Raw genomic sequence first — 13725 nt, 5'->3', positions numbered from 1 at the left:
TGCCCATTGTGCCACAGACAAATAAAATTGCTCACAGATTTAAAAACACACCCACCTGTTCCATCAATTAAGCTGCAGAACCCTAAAAATAAAATAAAATGATTTTTTTTTTCATGCTTAGTAACACACCATGTGGTGCTATACTTTTATTTTTAAGAGTGTGACACTTCTTTGTTGACAAAGGTGGCTTCAGGCTGTAATATCAGTCTAGGTTTTTGGACTTCTTGAAACTGAAACAATTCTGGCATCATAAGAGTACTGCGAGCTGTGACCTTTAGGCTAGAAAGTGAGTGAAGTTTACCTGAAAGCTTAGTGGTTAGAAATGTAATTTCAACCCCTTGCAGAATACAAAGGGCACGTGATTATCAAAGTCTTTTCCAGCTTAGCTGCTGTTTTCCTTGAGCTTATTACCTGGAAGTTATAGATACACAAAGGAACTCAAACAAATAAATTCACCTATGCTTACTTTGTGTCTGGTACATTCAGCACCTGTTTTTGCAAGCTGCTGCTCAAATTAGCTATTGTATTCTCTGCATCTGTGTTATAACATCTTAGAATCATAGAATTGTAGAGTTGGAAGGGACCACAAGGATCATCTAGTCCAACACCCTGCAGTGCAGGAATCTTTTGCCCAAGGTGGGGCTTGAACTCACAACCCTGAGATTAGGAGTCTCATGCTCTACTGACTGAGCTATTCTGTGTTATAATATCCTGCAGTTATGCAGTGTTGTGTTTCCTCTGCTGTTGTAGCCCAACCTTTACCAACTGGGTGCCGTCCAACGGCTTTGGGTTGCAACACCCATCGGCCAAGCCAGCACAGGCGATCTCTCATCTATATACTGTAATGATACCATGAGTTGACAAGGCTAATTCCTGGCATTGGGTCTCAGTCCTACTGAGTCCTGATTCACTCCCACCCTAGGTGTAACTGGGAGGAAGAATGCCTTGTCCTGGGCAGATGAGGTATTAGAGATGCCGCAAGGAAATCAAGAATAACAGGTAGCTTTCCTGACTTTTAAAAGTGTTACTCACTTCATGATTGGGGTAAGGGTCCTCAAAGCGTCAGCTGGTGCTCAAATGCTTTCTTTGTGTAGAATCCTTTGAAGTGGCAATTTCAGTTGACAACATGATTTAGGAACATCAATCAAACCCCAAGCTCTGTTTGATCCATGCTGAGAGATGCTCCAATCAGGCCCTACAGCTGTGTGTAAAGGGATCAATGCAGTTCATTCACACAAAATGACCATGGAGATTCATATAATGCTCGGCTATCTCTGGGGCAAAAATGTTCCTGAATTATGAAGTCTCTTTCTGTAGGGATCAACACTGTGAAAATTCCTTTGGCATATCAGCTTTATCTTCACTCTATTCACTTTCAGAGGACAGAGAGCCCATCGCATAACAACATTAACAACAGCAGCATATTTTAGGGGAGGACATCTGTTTGTACCAGCTGTATAGGTGTGAATGCTCCACAAGTTCTACATGCTTCATATATATTCCTCTTAAAGATCGTCAGTAAAGAGTTGCACAGAGTTGAATCAGGCAGTGCATAGTAAAATAAATGTGGAATTTATGGAATCCTGGTTATCATGCCTGTGAAGATAACCAAAGGTGGATCTAGGGGAGCACGACCAGTTTGGTCATACTGGGCACAGAGATTCTGGGGCGCTGCAGCAGGAGTCACAACTATGAAGTCCAACGGAAGGCAAGAGGTGAAGGGGGCACCAGATTCTGGTGTCGCAGAGGGCGCCATTGAAATTTGAAACACCAAGATACCAAGTTGTGCAAGAGTTTTGTGGAAGACATTTTAGACTGCAGCATTTTCCAGTTCTTGTTTGGTGGTTTGAACCTGTTGCTAATGCTCAGGAAATAAGATGAGAATGACAAAAGAAGTCTAGATTGCTCCAAACCTATTAAGAGCGTGACTCAGCCCATAATTGCTCTTCTTGCTGCTTTCCTTGTACGGAAGAACCACACAATGGCACTTTTAGGTCAAAATAACTGTCCCAAAGGTCCTCAGCTCACTTCTCTGCAGATTCATTCTGTGTTTCAGAGAGAGTGTGTGTGAGAGAGATTCATTGTCCATTTCCTCACACTCATGTGAGCTTTGCACAACTTTCTATTTCATACATTACTGTGCGTATGCTCTCTTTCATGGCTTTGAGGTTTGTTGCTCAAGTTAAAGCAGACCAAAACTAAGACTTGTCCCAACTATCTTAGTTTGCTGCCATGCACTACACGTGTTGTCTCAGTGACAGCCCAAATCTGCCTGAATATCTCCCACAATGTAAATCCACGCTATAAGAAAAGCATTAGCAAATGTCTTTAATAGCTCTGCATTTTCTCCCTGTTCTCTTAATACGTGGCTGGAAGTGCATGTTGGCATCTGTCCTCCAAGCTAATGAAAACTGTGGCTTTCTCAGGACCCTGCTATGAGTCCCAGACCTGTGCTTGGGACATACGCCTGAGGTTTCTTCACCTACCCCACCCCTTCCCTAGCCACAGTCTTGCCAAACCAACTTTCCACAAACCATCACTGTTAGAACGGACAGACTGACTCAGGTTATGGTGAAATGGTGATGAAGATTTCCTCTTCACTGCCTTCCTCTCAGAAGGTAGGAAGGAAGCACGTGGAGAAGAGTGCAAGCTCATTTTTATTACTTCATTCATCTTCCTCTTGCAGTGCTAACTTGTTAAATAATTTTTGTCTTCAAGGCATGTGGCAGCATAGTGGCGGGTCGTCTAATTTGGCAGCTGCGTGGCATCTTGAGCCCCAGCAGTCTTCAAGGATGGGTGTGTCAAAGCACCATAGAACAACAGAAGCCTGACTCCGTATTAGTAGCAGCCTTGTGGTTGCTGTGCAGCACAGACAACTTATATCTATGTAAAGTCAATACATGGAAGGGAAATTGGCTTCACAGTCTGCTGCCACGAACCCTTCCATACATTCACTGCAGAGAGTAGAAGTTTAAGCAGGGATTTCCGTCCCGTTCCCATGACTGCTTGGCACATGCTCTTTAATGTCTTTTTATTAGAGAATGTTTTACTCCAAATCAATGCACAGCACATATAATTCCTGAGGAATTCAGGTGCATGTAGAAGAGGTTCTAGTGGGGAAACAGTAGGAAGTAGCCGAGAATAAGGCATGGAAGACCTTACTGGGATTGAGGAGTGGCAAGTCTGATTAAAGGGAGATTTGGGGCAACGCTAATCTTGCTTTGTGTGGGACTGGTGAGGCCAGTGGTCTTACACTGATGGCAGCTTCTAGCCATGGGTCCTTGGCCACTGGCGTGCTTCTCGGAGACTCAGGTCCTCTCAGAGTGGCCTCTGCAGTGGTTGCAAGTGTATCTGCCTTTTTCTAATGTGCAAGGTGTGTGAGAATGGCACACATAACAGTTCCTGGGTGTTTAAAGTACAAATAAAACAGTACATTTTAGCTAAGTAGGGGGGAATATGCAACAGGAAGATACAGTAAATAAATATTTTCTGGGCTTTGCATTGGTGGTTCCCAGAGAGATAATTTCCTACACAAAAAGAGAGGGGGGGGTTGTTTTTTTTAAAAGCATTATCAAACTGTCACTTAGAAATTTTGGCTCAGCACTAGCTTACTTGCACATCAGCTGCAAACTGTCATCAAAACTAACACCCGTGGCTAAGACCAACTTTTAAAGAAAGCGTTCTTGGACTAGTTTTTATTTTTTGTAGCCACAAATTTTCTTTTGGCTGTTTAAAATGTTATCTTATGGCTGCCTTTTGTTGTTAACATTTTAATATTGATTATTTTAATATTTTATGTTGTAAATCACCTTGAGAACATTTTGACAGAAAGGCAAGATGTAAGTGACTTAAAGAAACAAATGGAAAGTTTTCACAGTGAAGGGAGTTAAACCATGGGATTCCCCCACCCCAAGATTTATATTGAGTTTGGTGCTGTTTAGATTGTTTATAAATAATCAGGTGTTGAGAATGAAAAATGAGACAGCCGTGTATTCCTGATCTATCAGGATGGTGAGATCTAAAGAAGACTGCAAAAGACCTGCAACATGAGGACTAAGGGGACTTTCTCCTGACTCATGTTTGTTGCTTTTTCCACTCAGGAGAAGCAAGCACAAACCTGCACGAACACTTCTTTAATATTTTTGAACTGATTAGAGGGAGAGAGATTTCTGGTCATACTTTGATTTGTAGGTCTCGTACAGTCAGTTCTTACTCAGTGACTGATAGCAGGAGAAAATGGAAAAGTTTGCAAGGTGGGTGTGAATGCAGCAAGGAAATTCCCGCACAAAGACAGGTGAGGCCCTGAGTCAGCAGAGCATTGAAAAACTAATTAAGAGGCTACATGATCAACTGTAACTGGTTTAAGTGCTATAGCTTCCCCACAAGGGACCCTGGGATTTGTAGTGGAGTGTGTGTTGATGTGGAATTACCCCTAGCCAAGAATGCTGATTACCTCTGAGAAACTCGTTCATCCATCCATCCATTCATTTGGCAGTTTTCACAAAGCACTTCATCCTATAATTATACCCCAAGGCTGCCTTGTTTCAAATTTAGGATTATTCACACAGTGTGGTGTGATTTTAAAATAGTTGCCTCACGGTGACTTAACCCTGATACTGTGAGGTCAATTGCTGGAGTAAGGAATATTTTAAGAATTTCCTCCTGAAATTACCAGTTCCATCACATGAATGTCTGTTGTGTAATTGTTTTTATGTGAACAATCCGCTGGGAGACATTTTGCCTTTTCTTTGGTTTTCCGCAAACCCAGCAGCATTTCAAGTGTAAAAATAAACAAATCCTGATGTGCAGGAAGAAAGCACCCTTTTATTTTCTCTCTCTCTCTCTCTGAACATTTATTACATATTGATATTTCCTGAAGATGAAGGATCTTTCTGTAAAATCAAGGGAAGCCAACAGGATTTTCTGGGCCTGGTACACTAGATGGGATGGGTGGGGGGCAGGTTGTGATTTCACTTTTTTGTGAAACCTTCATTTCAAGGGAATTACCTTTGAGTAAAACATACAAAAGCCAGCCAGTTATTCTTTGTTCTGTGAAGCATGAACATACTTGGGGCATGAATGAAATAATGTAGACATGAGGAAAATGCTTAAACAAACATACCAGAGTATCGTCCGCTATCCCTGTTTAGGGAAGTTTAAATTTCTTTAGGTTTTATCACTTTAATTATTATTATTATTATTATTATTATTATTATTATTATTATTATGTTGGGAGCTGCCCAGAGTGGCTGGGGAAACCCAGCCAGATGGACAGGGTATTAATAATAACAATAACAATATGTTGTTGTCGTTGTTGTTGTTGTTGTTGTTATCCAGCTTCCCCTCCTGCTCTGGGATGGCTCCCCGTCCTGAGTCCCAAATGGAGGTAGTCGACATCCCTTCCTCTGGTTGCTTGGCAACAGTGATTAAACACCCTTCACAGTGGTGTTGCCTGCAAGTGCCAAAGCATTAGAGTAGCCTCCATGTTTTGTAACTTTCTTTAGACATGTCATAAAATCGTGTCCAATTGACTTGCTATTTTTTTTAAAGAGAAAGCTAAGAGGGGGACCTAGTACATTTGCACCTCCTGTAGCCCCCTGCTGATGGCCTTGTGCCCATCTGCATATTGGGTTATTAGCCCACTTCAGACATTGCAGGAAACCATGTTTCCCTGTGGTGAGCTCTGGGCTCATATTATCTCTCTTCCCAAGAAGGAGATTGGAACCTTCTGCTTCTGATTTTAAACAAGCTATGGTTCCTCATGATGTCCAAACTCAGGAGTTTATTAAAACTAGGGTGACTGAGAACAAGCCGGGATCTTGATTTGATTTCTGATTTTAGCTTGTTCTGAAACTATAGTTTAAAAACAGAAATGATTTAACTTCTGCAGACAGAAGTCCACACCCACCCTTGACAAACACTGCAGTGGCTGTATCCCAGAAATGGATGTAGCCAAAACTATGTGTGGCCACCCAGCACACACACACTCACATGCACACTACGCACACCACAAGCTTAACACAAGTCACCAGTGTGATGCAGCAGCAAAAAACCCCCTCATGCTATTTTGGCTGCTTCAACAGAAGTCTTGTGTCCCAATCAAGGGAAGTAGTAGTGTCGCTCTGTTCTGCCCTGGTCAGACCTCACCTGGAGTATCTGTCCACTTCTGGGCAATAAGCGGGAATGTGTGCAGAGGAAGGCAACCAAGATGATCAAGGGTCTGGAAACCAAGCCTTATGAATAACAGTCGAGGGAATTGGGTATGTTTAGCCTGGAAAAGAGGAGACTCAGAGGAGATATGATAGCCACCTTCAAATGTCTGAAGGGTTGTCACATGGAGGATGGAGCAAGCTTGTATTCTCCTGCCCTGGAGGCCAGGACCCATACCAGTGGGTTTAAGTTACAAGAAAGGAGATTTCGGCTAAACATCAGGAAAAACTTTATGACAGTAAGAGCTGCTTGACAGTGGAACAGACTCCCACAAGAGGTGATGGACTCTCCTACCTTGGTGGTTTTTAAGCAGATGTTGGACGACAGTCGGTCATGCATGAGCTAGTTGAAATTCCTGCATTGCAGGAGGTTGGACTCAGGGGTCAGCAAACTTTTTCAGCAGGGGGCCAGTCCACTGTCCATCAGACCTTGTGGGGGGCCGGACTATATTTTGGAGGGGAAAATGAATCAATTCCTATGCCCCACAAATAACCCAGAGACCTAGATTTTAAATAAAAGGACACATTCTACTCATGTAAAAACACGCTGATTCCCGAACCGTCTGTGGGCCAGACTGAGAAGGCTATTGGGCTGGATCCGGCCCTCGGGCCTTAGTTTGCCTACCCATGGACTAGACCCTTGAGATCACTTCCAACTGTACAATTCTATGGGTCTATGACCCATGAGAAACCTTTTCAGTTGAACTATGCAGATCAGCTGATGAGGGGGATTGAGTCTCCTCCCTTATCAGATAATTGAGTTAATGAGTGAGGAGGAGCAATTTGCACCCCATAATGGCACTGGGGTGCCAGGGAGTTGAAACTATGAAGCCATGATGGGAATAAACATTGCCCTATTCCCAAGACATCACACTGACTTTCTGAAGTGCCCAGGAGGCACTGCATCTCTGCCCTGTCCATTGCCATGATGGGAATGAAAATCATTCTGTCACCACCGGTGCTCTGCAGACTATTTTTTCCCTGCAGTAGCATCCCTGCCAACAAATTCAGGAAATGAGCTGGCAGGCCACCAGGGAAGACTTGATGTGCTGATTAGGCTTGCAGGACTGTGGTTTAAATAGGGCTGCCATACGTCCAGATTTTCCTGGACATTACCGGGATTTCAAAGGCGGAATTGATGTCTGGGGTCAATTTCCAAAAGGCGGCACTAGGCAAGTCAATCCTAGGTTTGAAAGAAGCCATAATTCTCTGAGATTGGTTGTTATCAGGATCTGTGGTTTGCTCAAAACCATAAGCAGATGGCTTATTCATGTAGCAGGAAACTATGGCTTCCTCTTAAATCTGAACTGGGCTTTGGCGGGGTGTTATTGCAAGTTTTATTTTCCCTCTTTTCTTTTTTTAAAAAATGCCTATGTGTGTGCTCCATTATTGTGAATTCAGTTAAGCCTAATCTCTTGTCTTTTTCTCTGAAGAATGACGGACGCTTTCCTCTTTCCTGTAGTTGTCATTTGGCTGCTTATATTGCCCTTTGCTTTGTGTCTCATTAATCTGATCTTGAAGAAACTCCAGATGTCTCTTCCATTTCATAAGAGTGCCTTGCATAATTTTGTGTGTCCTTAAGGCTTGCTTTGTTTACAGTAATTGGTCAATCTCTCCTGCAGCATCTGCTCTTGCTCCTTATAGCTCTGCAGGCTTTGACTGTGACTAAAGTGTACTGTCTACTCTGAAAACATTTGGTTGCTTGTGTGCTAGGAATGGCTGGTGTTCATCCAGGGCCAAGTGAGAAGACTCTCATTTCCTTGTGAGCTCAGCTTCATATATTGGAGGAGAATGTCTCTAGGGCACAATAAGTAGCAGGATAGCATGTGCCGCTGCAATCAAGCAGGGAAAAGCAACACACCAGGAATGTATTGTGTACGGCTGAATGTTGTGTCCTTAACTTTATACTATTTGGTTAAAAATGCAGACTCCGATTGGTTCAGTTATATAGTGACATCTAACAGACACGTGGCTTATGTTGCAGGAATATGGGTGAAAGTATGGTAAGAGTATGGGGCGTTGGAACATTGGAGGACTGAGGAGAAGCTTCTAACACCTTTTCTCCCTTAGCACTTCCTGCCTCTGCCACCAGAGCCAGAAGCTGTGAGAGGCCCAGTGAGAAAGACCTGGCTGGCAGGGACCTCACATCCAGCTCATTTGGCTGCCATTTATGGGCTGGGATTGGGGGGGAAACAATAACAACTCAATTTTTAATATATTAGAAGCTGCCTCAAAAAACTCAGTTAGTAGGTGTGTTAATCAATAATAATAATATCAACAACAATAATAACAACAACAATAATTTATTATTTATATGCTGCCCATCTGACTAGGTTGCCCCAGCCACTCTGGGCGGCTCCCAACAAGAAATAGTAAAAACACAATACAACATCACACACTAAAAAAATTCCCTGAACAGGGCTGCCTTCATATGTCTTTTAAAAATCACGTAGCTATTTATCTGTTTGACATTCCTAAATAAATAAACAAAATAGAAGTGGGTACAATAGGGGAAGAAAGCAGAATATATTTATTGCCAGGGTATTAAATAAAGAGGCAGCTGGACTTTCTGGCATGTAAACAAACCAGGATTTCTAGTCTCATAAGGCTCCAGCAGAGGGCAAGGGTGAACCTGGAGATGCTGTTGTCTTACAATTCTTCGCTTTGGCAGGCTGATAGAGAGGGACTAGACTAGATAATTGGTATTTAACCTTCCTGTTCCGTGTCAGGGCCCAGCAAAGTCAGAAGCAAACAGCGTGATCCAGACCTTCCATTGGTCAGGTTACAGAGCAGGCAGGCAATAATCCAAAGGCCCAGAGACAGATGATGTGGTCTAAGGCAGGCTGTATGCCTGGTGTGTTTGTGTGTTTGTTTGAGGGCTTATGCCCTGCCCATCAATAAAACCCCCAAATTTCAGAGCAGGATGATGAGGCAAGTAGAGGTAAGGCACGGGTCTATTTAGTACCTTCTGTCATTAAAAAGTTGTTCAGCCTTGAACAATTGTATAGGTTCAGCCAAGCTTTTATTGAAACTTCAAGTCACTTGTTATGGTTGGTGCGACAAAGCATTAGCGCCCCCTCTGGCCATTATGGGGGTTGCACTGCTGTACAACAGAGGCCAGACTAGGAAGCTCCCTCTGGTGACCTGGTGGTGTGGGAATGCCAAAGTCCCCAGTTTGAGACTCCTAGCATGTTTCACTTAGCATCTGAAACAGCACCTGTTCTCTGTCATGCCAGGTAAATTTCTCAGCCCCACTGGTGAACACCAGCTGCTGGAAGAAGCCCACCTTCATCTCTACAAATTACTACAGGGTGGACCTCTTCAATGGACGTATGGCTGGAGTGCTGCTGACCTCCATCTTTGTAACTGTAATAGATGAGGTGACTGTGGCTCATCTAGGCACATCAGAAGGACGTGTTCTGCAGGTCAGTTAACAGCTGCAGCTCTGCTTTTTATATCTATTAATATGCGTTTATAATATGGTGAACCTCTGTGCTATCATCTGCTGCCAGGGTTTAAATATCTCTTTAAATACCACCATGTATTTAAATGGCTTCTTGTGGTACTTTTAAAGCTGTAAAGCTGAAAGCCAATCCATTAACATTTAGGAAATAATACCATGTTTCCACTGTCAACTTAAGCTAATTTTATTTTATTCTCTTCTTATTCTTTCTACAAGAAACCCTTTCCCTAGTTCTAGCTCTTTGAGGGAACTAGGGATAACAAACAAGGGGTTTCTCAACATGCTCACAAAATTATAATTCCCAATGTTTCTTGTAGGAAGTGTCAACAGCTAAACTTCAAGGATTTATCATAATTGAAATATGATAATAGTATGAATTACTCCTGGGGTTGTTGGAGAGTCGACCTGCAGAGTATCAGGAATTCTGAACATGAATCCTGGGTGCCCAAATCTATTCATACATCTATTTCAGCATCTCATAGCACTTAGCAGTGTGCAGAGATGTTCATAAAAACGTGGAGTTACTCTCCTGCTTGTAATTCACAGCCCCAGCAGACAGATGTGTTTGCCAAATTAATGAAGAAGTTCCCTACAACTGTCCCTGCTCCACTAAAAACAGCTGCTGAGGGTGTGTAAGCTTTTGTGTGTGTATGTTCCTAGGTGGTTCTTCCATCCAATCTCTACACAAACGTATTGGCCAACTTCTCCTTGGGGGAGACATTGCCAGTGCTGCGAGAAGTCAGCAAGCTGGATGACTCTTTGCTGTTTGTCACAGGAAAAAAGGTAAGAGATGTGAGGTTCTGAAGCTCGACTGTGCATGAGATTTCAAAGGATGCATTACTTATTTGCTTGTTTCTGGGTGGGAGGAGGGTTATTCTACAGGTGCTTTGATTTTACAAACGGAGAGAATGCTGAGGTTGCTCTGATCTCATCATCCATCATCTCAGACCCAAAGTACACATTCAGGAAAACTGAGTGGCAGAGGCATTCTACACCAGTTTAGAGTGCACATAGAGTGCACATGTTTTGATAGCACCCCACATAAAAAACCTGGCTGCCTGCAGAAAATGCATACATCAGAGTTCTAGCCTAGTCATAGAATAATAGTCATAGAATAATAGAATTGTGGAGTTGGAAGGGACCCCCAGGGTCATCTCCCTTTCCACAGGCAGAAAATTTGTGAGGGGGAAGTCTATTCAATCTACCTCTGGCATTCTGAGGAAATACAGTCCTCCAGGACTGATTGACCCTTAGTATGATCCTTTTTGGAAAGAACTATCTTCTTAAGCTATGTCAGAGTAGCAGATGTCTCCCCCTTCAAGATCACAAAGGCTTATTTGAGCTACCTTTTCACCTTATTCTTTTATTAGCATTTCCTTGACTCTTCCAGCCCTTTGAATTTTCATTTCTTTCTACAGAAATCCTTTGAACTTGCTGTCTCTAGCCAGTCATTTATCTCTCCTAGGATGTTGGAACTTTAATTGAAAAACTGGTGCACCATTTCACTGGGCCTCATTTTGTTCTTCTGGTAGCTCTAGGGCTGCCAACCTAACCTTTTTTGGTCTCAGTGGCTTCATCAAATGGAAAATCCCACTGGATTTCAGCAAGGTTTTTGGCATTTTCTGCTGCCAAATCATTCTAGCTTTACTGGGGGAGAAAAAAATATTCTGGTCAGGCAGCTGTAAAACAGAGCTCAGAACTTGATGACAGCTCCTTGCTGAGACCAGGAGTATTAGGAGCCCAACTGCTTTGTCTCTCTGATGTCTTGATGCCTTGATACAAGCTACAAGCACCGAGTGGCAGATGCACAAGGGGGGCTGTTCTGAGTGTAGATTGCATTCATTGGGTTTTTCCTGTTGTGGACCACCCTGGGAATATGGTTAAAGGATGGTATAAAAAAACTTATAAATAAATTGTGGGTTTTTTTTGGTGAGCAAAGTACATGCTGTTGGAAAGATGTGCTGTTGGAAAGACCATCAGTCCCCTTGACATAGGAACATAGAAAGCTTCCTTACAGTAAGTCAGGTCATTGGTTCATCCTGCTCAGGCTTGTCAACACCAAGCACGGGGGAGTTAAGTGCCACCCCCCTGTCAATCACCTGACATCAACATGATGCCAAAGGACCCATTTTTACTTGGCAGTGTAGCTTGAGTTCAAGCTATGCTGCACAGGAAGATCCCAGTGGATCCAAGCCAGCCTTGAAGTCACTGCCATTTAGCTGTTTGGTGGTGACGTCAATCCCTGCTTGGATTGGCTGCACCCAGGAGTTTCCAATACTTTATAGCGAAGCTGATCCAAGTGGGGCTTGGATTCTTTGATACAAACCCATTTTCCAGTGAACACTTGGGTGTGCATTTTAAGGCTCCTTTGGATACATATATTCTCCTGCCCCACACCTGACTGTCATACATGATACCAGGTGTGGGGTGGTGGGTGGTCAGCCTGCTGGGGGAAATGATCTCATAGTGGGTTGGAGGTTCAGTGCTGCTGACCTGCACTGCTTGGCAGTGGGTATCTAGGGTTTCAGGCAGGGATTTCTCCCAGTCCCACCTGGAGACATTGAGGATTGAAACAAGGACCTTCTGCATGCAGAGTTGAGCTCCACCCATCCTCTTTTGCAATTGTCCATCTTGCAGGTGTCCCAGGTGAAAATAACTGGTCCAGGCTGTCGCCATTTCCTGACATGCTTCCGCTGCCTGAAGGCAGAGCGCTTCATGCAGTGTGGCTGGTGTGGAAATGCATGCACCCGTCAGGAAGACTGCAAGGCAGAGTGGAACCAGAAGAGCTGCTCTCCTGTCCTCACTGATGTACGCAAGTATCTTCTTATGTATGACATTGCCTAATGGTACATTGACATGGCGGCTTATGCACACTGCAGCTATGCTCACTGAGCTATTTGGTGCTTTGGGACTGCCTTAGTTCTTCCCTCCACCCTTTGTTAAATGTCATTTTTATATTTCTCTTTGTCAGATGTGTTTGTCATAAAGCCTAAAGTACTCTGGGCATCTTGGGACCCATAATGCCTGCATTTCCTGAGACACGCATCACCTGCATTTTGCATTAGTTATTATGTTTTCCACGGGGTGTATTTTTTCTTTCTGTCTTAACTTCTTGCTTTGCGTGTTCTTCCAAATAGAGCACTTAAGACATCTCCCTCACCACTGGCTCAACTTCTCGAGTGGAGCCATGGGGGTGGGGGACAACCCCCCCACACCCTTCCTCTCTCTTTTATTCTGTGAGACCCTTTTCTCCTTTCCTGAAAGGGTGACTTCAGCATGGCATCATTGAGCACTGTGTTCTCCTGCGTTTTGCCTATAGTGAGGGCAGTGTCGTTGTTTCCCAAACAGAAAATTAGAAAACCCACAAACCTAGCGCAATGAAAACCTATATCGATATTACACATTCACATCCTTCGTATCTTTTGGAACAACTCACTGCATTTGACATACACAAGGAACAGTCATGTGGGGACAAAGGTGGGCTGATGAGTTTTCAGCTATAGCGCGAAAACTCAAGCAGGTTGGGGCTGGTGCACATGAAACAGCCAGTATGTGGAGACCACATACACTTGCTCCTTTTACAGCAGGGGTGGGGGAAAGCTTTTTCAGGCCAAAGGCCACATTTCCACCTGGGCAACCTTCTGTGGGTGTCATGCCCGTAGCAGGTGATGCCTGAGGCAAAAGTGGGCAAAGCAAGAAATGTAAACACAGCTTCTGTATGGCTGTTATCAGAGCTCAAGGGCACATTCCAGACAAGCAGAAATGCTCAGGGAGGATATGACTAGGACTAGTGAGAGGTGTGGATGGGAGAAGGAGGTGTGGCTGAGGACTAGATAAAGAGAGTTGCCCTTGGCCCCTGGGCCCGAGGTTCCCTAGTTCTGTCAGAGAGGCTGCCTAGACACACACTCCAGGTATACAGTGGCTCCTCTGGGAATGGGGTCATCTTCACACCACTGCGGGCATCTAAAAAGTCCCCTTGATACTAATAAAGAGTCTATGCATAATCATGGTTTGCCGCTGGGGCTGATTAAGGCTGTCGCTTTGTGGCTTTTG

At 43.8% G+C, this 13725-nt stretch overlaps 1 protein-coding gene across 2 annotated transcripts in view; it reads left to right on the top strand.

Moving 5' to 3' along the window:
* MST1R (macrophage stimulating 1 receptor) overlaps positions 1–13725 on the top strand; it is a 52134-nt gene that overhangs the window by 14755 nt on the left and 23654 nt on the right. For both annotated transcript variants that reach the window (XM_082214484.1, XM_082214483.1), the window contains exons 3-5: positions 9446–9634; positions 10333–10455; positions 12310–12480. In XM_082214484.1, coding sequence (XP_082070610.1) covers positions 9446–9634; positions 10333–10455; positions 12310–12480 — 483 coding nt within the window. The remainder of the gene's footprint in view (positions 1–9445; positions 9635–10332; positions 10456–12309; positions 12481–13725) is intronic.

Source organism: Podarcis vaucheri (genome assembly GCF_965113315.1).
Source record: "Podarcis vaucheri genome assembly, chromosome: 2".
Classification (NCBI taxonomy): Eukaryota; Metazoa; Chordata; class Lepidosauria; order Squamata; family Lacertidae; genus Podarcis; species Podarcis vaucheri.
This window is presented reverse-complemented; position numbering and strand designations above follow the sequence as displayed.